The sequence below is a fragment of the Stegastes partitus genome, unplaced genomic scaffold, assembly GCF_000690725.1.
Source record: "Stegastes partitus isolate 25-593 unplaced genomic scaffold, Stegastes_partitus-1.0.2 Scaffold134, whole genome shotgun sequence".
Lineage (NCBI taxonomy): Eukaryota > Metazoa > Chordata > Actinopteri > Pomacentridae > Stegastes > Stegastes partitus.
Window position 1 is genome coordinate 73010 of NW_007577865.1, and position 8978 is coordinate 81987.

General features: G+C 39.8%; 1 protein-coding gene across 2 annotated transcripts in view; it reads left to right on the plus strand.

The window, feature by feature from the left end:
- The first annotated feature begins 1475 nt into the window (after nt 1–1475).
- Nucleotides 1476–8978, plus strand: part of LOC103355153 (solute carrier family 12 member 7-like) — a 33213-nt gene continuing 25710 nt past the window's right edge. For both annotated transcript variants that reach the window (XM_008278842.1, XM_008278844.1), the window contains exon 1: nt 1476–2155. In XM_008278842.1, the coding sequence (XP_008277064.1) occupies nt 2005–2155 (151 nt within the window). In that variant the 5' untranslated portion in view covers nt 1476–2004. The remainder of the gene's footprint in view (nt 2156–8978) is intronic.

The following is an 8978-nucleotide window of genomic DNA, read 5'->3' on the forward strand; positions in this document are numbered from 1 at the left end:
CTTATATTGTCTTATATTATTATATGCTATTTTACTATTGTGTCAAGTATGTGATTATAAAGCTCTTTCCGATTCGTATTGCCTGTATAGAAGCTTCCCCAGACACAGAAAGTCGCCTTTCTTATCAATAAAGTTATAAAATATGGAAACAGACGGCCAGGTAGCAATAAAAGCGTGTGATATGTTTTATTGCCAGTTTCTGTAGTTACATAAGCTTTTATTAGACCGTGGACAGTATTTTCTGTGTTTTTTTGTTTTTTTTTGTCAGCAACACGTGCAGCTTTATTATCCTACCAGCACCTGCATCTCCTGCTCTATATAAAGGGTCAACCGGTGAAATTCCTGCTAAATAAAAGTTATGAAAACAACTTTTACCAAGGGCACACTGTTGTATAAGAGTATGGCTCTGTTACGCATCATAAACCTGAAGAACCACTGGTCCAGTTGGCCTGCGCTCACTGCGATATTAATGCGTAACATGGCATCGAAAGAAAGTGGGATGACCTTACTTTGCATTCAGCTCCTTCCATTTAAATTCATTTTGCTTTAAAATAACTTGAAAATGGTGCAATTAATAGATTAAAATCTAAATGCCTCTGCAAGAAGCAGGTAATGAACATGAGGTTAATGATAATTACCTATTATGGAGGAATGTATTGGCAACGCTACTCGTTGACACTTTCTTGCACCCTCAGGTCTAATTGTTTTATTGCCCCAGGCTTCTGTTAGATTAACGCTGAGAAGTGGAACGTTTTGTGGTGTAAAAATACATCAAGGAAAATTTACAGAGCTTTATGACTACAGAGCAAAATCATCCTATGAAAGTGAAACCCACGTGATTAGCAGGAATCATTTAGACAACAAACCGCTTCTTGCTAAATATTTCACTTGACAAAAATAGCATCTGATCCTTTTCGGTTAACAGTAACGCCACAGAAAAACAAATGCTGAATGATGAAGATGCAAAAAAAGCGACAATTATACCGTTTATATTGCTTACACTGGTGTATATAATATATAAAGGATGTTTCCAGCTAGGTTACAGTACATCAGAAGTCCTGACTGTTTGCGTAAAAGTGCCAATAAAATGATCATTCCCACAAACCGAAAACAATTCATGTTTACTCGTGTCTATTGTTACTCAGAGCTCACTCCTCTTCCCCTGCGACGGTCCATTGTGATCCTCGCTGCTACTCAGAAAGACAGAGGAATGTTTGTGTTCAAGGTTTACAAGGTGTTTCCTCTGCTGGCACAATGTGTGTGCGCACGAGAGGGTTTGGTGTCGTGTCTCTGCTTCACATCAGCACTTCACCGTTACCCACAATGCACTGTGGGAAAGGTAACACCCACTTTGTTTACCTGCAGGAGGAAACCAGAGACGGAAACTACCAGAAGAGAAGGGAGAGGAGGAAAAGAAACCAAAAAAAGAACAGAAAAGAAAAAAGACTTTGAATTGTTCTTGTTAAGAGTGATCCAGGTGTTTGACTTCTTAAGTGGATTTTATAGAGAAGTTGGAGACTTTTAGAGCTACTTTGGAGTTTGTTTCACTACCTTTCTGGCATGACAAAGGTGTGAGTGAGAGGAGTGGGACGTCAGAGTGGAGGGAGGAGCTGCAGGCCTCTCCATGTATGGACTCTAACTCTGTTCATATGGTAAATAGAAGGTCACATGGGGCAATAGTCTTGGAGCAGTGGAGGAAAAAGGGAGGGAAAGGAACAAGGGGAGAGAGAGAGATAAACTGAAGGACTTCGGCCTGCCTCATGTGCAGGAGGCGGCACTTTCACCCTGAGTTTAGAGGACACTGGATTACACTACCAATAGGAGACAAAAGATCTCAAGTGTCATGTTGTGGTTAAACTGAAGCTTTATCTGCTTCACCAGAGGCCTTATTGGGCTTTAACATTTTCATTTCGCTTCCTTTTGGATACTTTTTGTGTTACTCTCCGCTGTGAGAGTGAAAGCCCAGCGTCATCCCTCATCTTCCGGGTAACAGAAGGAACCAAGATGCCTACAAACTTCACCGTTGTGCCCGTGGAGGATGTGGAGGACGGCGGCGGCGGCAGCGGGGCGACAGCTGCAGGGAACAAACCTGTCAGTCTGGATAGAATCTTCACAAACGCAGAGGATGAAAACCACCTCCAAGAACCTCCCTCAGGTAGGGAACAAACTGGAAAAACCAAAGATCTGCTTTGACTTGCTGACATACAGTAATGGAGGTCCAATTCACGGGGTGAAGGGGTAATTATCCCAGCATGCATTCGGTGAAGGACAAGCGAGTAAGTTTGATAAACTGCACACCTCACTGTGTAATTGAACACGTACAAACGGAAGCACGCTGACACAAACAGGTACATGTTATGGCAGGCACATGCTTTACTCACACACACGTGCACACACATTAACAAATACACACTCGCAAAGTGTTCAGCTAGCTAGGACTTGCAGGGCAGCTTGGTTACTGTGGCAGGAGGAAGGGCCTGTGTGCTGTTACTTACGTCTTTTGCAGCCCTGATTGATGGTTGGGGCTCTTTGCTTCATCATTGCTGCGCTGCAGGGCTGTATGTTTAGAGCAGCCTAACCTGGGAAGGCAGAGTGCAGAGAGGATCAGTAGTAAGTTGTGAAAAGGTGGGCAAACTGTGGAAAAAAGAGCAACTTTTAAGCCATTTTTAGGGTTGAAATTGTTGAAATTGTTGCCTAAAAAAGTGCAAATCCTACACACTGCATATTTTTCACAGGAAGCAATGAGAAAATGCAGCAGCTACCAACAAAACCTGAGCTCTCTTGTCAATTTAAGCTTGTGTGCTGAAGAAATTTGATAAGATAAGCCTTTATTAATTCAACAGTGGGGATTTATGCAGTGTCACAGCAGCAAAGGAAATAGTGCAAACATGAAGGGACATCAGTGAAAAAAAAGCCCTAAAAACCAAGAAATATAAATAGGTACAGTTGATATTGTAAAGATTCTTCCATATGTAGAAATTCAGATGTTACACAGATTCCTCTGAATGTGGAAAGCAACAATATTAGATGACTTAGGGACAAGATTACCTGTTTATCATTTACAGAACATTTAATAGGATTTATATGTATTCTGTCTTTGTTGGTTGTCTGTCAGATAACAAATTAATTTACAAAATTTAAGCATTTAAATACACAACTATGTACGCTGCTAGGGGTCTCTTAATCAAAACAGTGACAAAGTGTGTTTGATGATACCGTAAAGTAGTGTGGACTCATAGGAGTTGATGTCTTCACCACCATTTCTGATTAAATTCTACCTGATGGGACTCAGACAGAAGTCAGGTTCACAGATGGCTTAACATCCAAAGCTTCATTCATGTTACCTTTAGTCACATAAATTTATATTATGCAATTTTATTATAATGAAACAGCCACAATTGACATTTGCTAGCGTGATGTTAATTTGTAACTTAACATTTAAAGAGTTGGCTGCCCGTTTATCTACTGTAGCTGACGATTTATTGGTGGGCTCGCCCATCGCTGTCAGAGATGAGTTTTTAGGGTTTAAATCAGTGAGGGACTTTAAAACAGAAATATTTCATGTCATACCTTTAAATATGTGATATATGGGGGATATCACTAAAGATCAATATAACTATTAATTGTAACGTTTGTCTTGGTAACAAATAATTTAGCATTTATCTTTTAAACATCCTTGTGCACAAAATCTTGCACATATTGTTATTACTTGATCTACAAATTGGAAAAGTCCTGCATTTGTTACAAGTTTATTTTATTCAGTTTTTAGCAAAGCTTTTTAATGTTTTGGCTTCATCTGGCTACAGCAAGTATCTGCATATTTTCTTTTTTGTCAGACTGACTGGTTCAGACCCTGCTAAGCATTTGCAGGAATAGAAATTGAAAGTACTTGATTGTTTGACGTCTCTTGTCAGTTCAGAAAATCAAAAATAAAATAGCGTAAACACATCAAGCCTTTGCATTTCCTAACATATGTGCTTATCAAATATAATGTTTTAAAGGTGGATAAGTGTTATTGAATGCAGGTGTAAAGGGGAACTAAGTTATGTTCATGGTTTTGTTTAACATGTTCCCCTTTATAGACATTTTTCTTTTTTTGTTTTTACTTGCAGTACTTTTATTCTTTATGGTGTTTTCTTAAATCAAAGCGCTACACGGCCTCTTCTTTCTGTCCCAGTTCTGCCTCTTCGGCTTCTTTTTCTCCATAAATAGGCTGATTTTCACTGCCCTTGTTTTTGCTTATAGTTAAACCGCTTTAGTTCCAACTGCTGGCTGTTAGCTAGGAGAAAGCATGCCACATCTGTGTGTGGGAGTAAACACAAAGATTGCGAGCACACGCTAACTGACACCCAACATTTTTTGTTAGTGATGTAAGCTTTGATGCATTTGTGAAGTTAGAGGCAAGTTAAAGCAATTTCAGGGCATCAATTATAGGCTTTCTGAAGGAAGTTATTTATTAATTAACTGATTGACATGAGTAGACTGACGCTACTTACAATGTTCTAATGGTAATTAATCATTAATATGTGATTTAGCTAAACTTCTCTTGTGTTCAGTTGTCCATCCTTGAGCACCCTTCGACTCTGACAGTCAGATTTCAGACTGGGCTTCTGCCACCGTCGGCCACTCTTCTGTCTCCACACCAGGCCGAGGCTAGTTGTGCTGTAATGCTTATTCTGATCTTTGTATTTTGCAGCATAATCCAGTAAAGTACACTTGAGACTGAGTAGCAGGTTGGTGCAGCATCATCAGTAATGTGAATGCTGTGCCAGGCTGGAAGGCAGGGCTTTTGATCGATTAGATATGTTTCACCTGTGAGGTTCTGAGCTCTGGGTAGTGACCAAACGAATGAAATTGTGAATACAAGGGGACAAAATGAGTTTCCCTGGTTAGAAGCTCAAACACCCAGTGGGAGCTCAGTAAAGCTATTCCTCCTTCATGCAACAAGTAGCCAGTTGAGGTCTTCTGGTAACTGATAGGATCCCCGTGATGGGCCCATAACATTCTGGAGAAACTATGGGTGTCTCATGTGGCCCGGGAACACCTTAGGATCCTCCAGGAGGAGCTGGAAGGAGGCCCGTCTGGACTACCTTCTTTCGCTTATTGCCACCATGATCCGACTGTGAAAAAGTGGCAAAAAAAGGATGGAATACTTTAGTAAGAAAAGCATTTAAGCAAATGTCCCAAAACACAACATAATAATATGTTCATTACTTGTGTTTGATGTGTCTCTGAGAGTGGTGGCTGAGTCCCAGAAAACCAAAACTACAAGCTGAAAGATGAATAAAACCTCCATAGATCTGAGGACATATGCAGTGTTGGGTGATAATGGTAAATGATCTGTTGTAAATATTAAATTGCACACATTAGTGCAGCTTTAATAAGAGTGAGTGCAGCTTTCAAGGTTTAAAATCATATCTAGAGCCCAACCACCTGAGTCTGGCATGAGGAAATCATGTTTAAAAATAGAAAACAGGAGGTAGAAGGTGTATCAAACAAGCCTTGAATCAACAAGCCGTAAATCAATTTGTTCTGTGTCTAGGCAACCTCAGTGTGAGTTTATAACCGACAGGAATGCTGGACCCTCGAGCAACAAGGTGTTCCTAGCAATCAGTTCAGATGTTTGCACACAAGAGAAATGAGTTTGAGTTTCGCTCTACAAGGACAGTGTTGACATCCGTTGAATCTCAGGCTACGATGGCCACAGGCTTTTGTGAATAATGTGAAACCGTTCATTCAGGAAAATTTCCTCAAAATACTGTTAATATTTACACAGTCAAAATCAGAGCATCAAGGACGGCTGGAAAGGAACTTTAGATAATGTTTCTTGAAAAGTTGTCATATCTGGGTGTGTTTAGCTGAGTTAGGATTCTGTGTTGTAACTACTGGAGATGAAAATCACAAAGCTAGAATTTTAAGGACAGTATTAACATGTTTTTTTAAGAGAAGCACCAAATAAAATAAAATAAAATAAATACTTGCCAGATTGAATTTGATTGAATTTCCCTTCTGGGATAAATAAAGTATTTTTCATTTTCAGACATAAAATTGGCACCCTGATGATTTGGTATGGATTGAGATGTCCTTGATTTAGTCTGTTGCCTGTTAAAGTGTTAAACGCACCAGATTCTACAGTTCCCATAATGCAGCTCAGTTGCTTGCCTTTAGTTGGTTAATGACATCACCACTGTAAATCCTTAGAAACCACGCTGTCCTTTTAATGACAGTGTTGTAAATACGAAAAACATTTATCACAGTGGTTACTTTTACATTTTACTGTAGGGTCAGTTTATGTCAATTCAGACTGAATTTCAGGAAATATGCTGCTGCACTTTCTCAGATTTTATTCAAAGTTTAGTTATTTGTTATCGGGGACCCAAATCTAAGTTCTGTAAAATATTGTGACTCATTTTTGACAATTTCATTTGTTTCCAGACTGGAGAATGTCTTTATTTTTAAACTTAAAAACAACAAATCGTACCACAAACCTGTGGAGCATCACAATCTGACATGACACTGACCGACCCTGTTCGTCCTTCCTGGTGGAGGCAGAAGTGACAGAATGTGCAGAAGGACACATACAGTGCTGATTAGACAAGATGCAATCTGTATATACAATAACATCTTCGTGCCATCATTTTCCAACCCAGTATCCAGTTTCATATTGTCCTAGTTTCTGCTTGTAGGACACATACCACATACCTGCATAACGCTGTCTTAGCAGCTCTAGCAAGACGAGTTTTCTTGCATGCATTCAAATTCACCAATCAGGAATGACTGAACCTTATTATTGATCTTAAGTTGCTTTAAAAAGAGGAAAGTGCTACAAAAGGAAGCACACATGGGGCAGAAAATGGCAAGTAGTTTTGGCAAACAAAAAGTAGAATTAGATGGGAAGATGAATATGTCTGGATGATAAATATGCTGTGAGGATGTGGCTTCGGGGCTGCAAGGTGGCGCAGTTGGTGTTATTGGTTGGTGAGTATTACCAGTGAGGATGCCTGGGATGTTTCTGCATGGAGTTTGTATGTTCTCCCCGTGCAGCGTGGGTTCTCTCCAGGTTCTCCGGCTTCCTCCCACACAGTCCAAAAACATGTTGAGGTTAATTGGTGATTCTAAATTGTCCGTAGGTATGAATGTGAGTGTGCTTGGTTGTCTGTCTCTAAGTGTAGCCCTGTGATAGACTGGTGACCTGTCCAGGGTGCCTTCATCCAGAGTCAGTTGGGATAGACTCCAGCCCCTCTAGTGAGGATTAAGTGGTGTATATATAATGGCTGGATGTGGCTTCGTTATCAGAAAACCTAAGTGGTGCTGCTTCCCTTGTTCCCAGATATGAATCTTCTCATCTGAATCCACCGGACATGGTTGAAATGTCAAACTATTCCTTTATCTCTATGGTTAACATCCTTGGAGATACATTAATGGTGAAAGAAAGAAAGTAAAACAGTACAGTTATTATCCAGTTTAATCAAACCAATTTTGTCCTGCTGTTGAGATGACCAAACATTCCTGCTTTATGACTCCTGTCCTTATTCTGTCCAGTCCTACATCATCATGTACTTTCCCTTCACCGTCTAACACTACACGGATGTTAATCATCGTGTATAGCATTGTTTACCGTGTGTTAATGGGGTGGGCGAACTGCCAAGAGAAGGCGCTTGAGAATTTCTCGAGTAAAGTGAGTATTTTTAGCTCGATCTGCTATGACTTGTCTTTGGTTTAGACTGTAACTCACTGGATTGTGTGTGGAGTGTGTGGTTGAAGTAGTAGGTTGGCTACAGGAGACATCACAACCATTGAGTCAGTTCTGTTACTGCTAAATATAGGTCGATATTTACCAACTCAACCCGGCTTTCACATTTAATACCAAAGAAAAAACAAGGGCTAAAAACTTCCATGTGCCATTTCTCTGACTGCTAAATAATCCTGTTACGTTGCTGTACATTGGTAGAAAGGAGCCTATGCAAATATTAAACTGCAAGATTTTATTTAATAATGTCATAGATGAGTGTCCGATTAATTCAAGCATCTTCTGTTGATTTATGTCCAAATGTTTACCCATAGTTCAGAGCTGTACCACCTGTGTGACGAAGTGGGTCTGTTGTTACAAATAAGAAAACATGGACATCTGCTGGTTAACACGATTATTGCACGAAACCTTTGTGGAATTTGTTTAAACTTTGTGAATGAATGTGGTTCATAAGTTCAGTGGTATAACAAAAAAAATCCCATTCAGTGTAAACCTTATGCATGTTTTAAAATGCTTTCTCATAAATCTTTCTGCCTTTTGCTTTCTGTCGCATTAGATTTTAATGTAGGAATTAAGATTAGGTGTTTAGTTTTGGAAGTAAATGTTAGTTTTATGGAATGACTGTTCAGTGCAGGTCTACACTCATGCATTAGTCAGACTCCAGAGTCCAAAAGACAGCTCAGCAACACTGTAACTGAGCTGCACTGCCTTGCACTTTACTTCTGCATACTGCTAAATATGAAAACAAACTTTATAGGGGGAAGCTGATAAAAAAAAGGGAGGGAAATAGTAAAAGTCTGATTAGAAGAGACAGACAGACAAACCTATACATTCCTACAGAACAAGAAACTCTCTCTGAAAGCTCTGTGGACCACTGACGCAAAAATCCACCTCGATCAAAGTTTTGAAAAGGAGAAAGTGCAGAGAAAGAAAGGTAACATCTCATGGCCTGAAGCATACCACCTCATCTACAGAAGCAACAGAATGAATGTATGAGGTATAACAGGGCTATTCTGTGTGCTCATATTCAGCAAAATGCTTCAAAACTTGTTGACCAGCATTTCGTCATTCAGAAGAACAATGATCCTTAACAAGCAGCCAGAGCAACCTAAGAGCTTTTTACTATGAAAAGCTGGCCAAACCTGTTTATTCTAAATCTAATGGCGCTGCATTCAACTTTAAAGTCCAGACTGAAGGCGGAAAGCCCCAACAACAAGCAACAAACCAA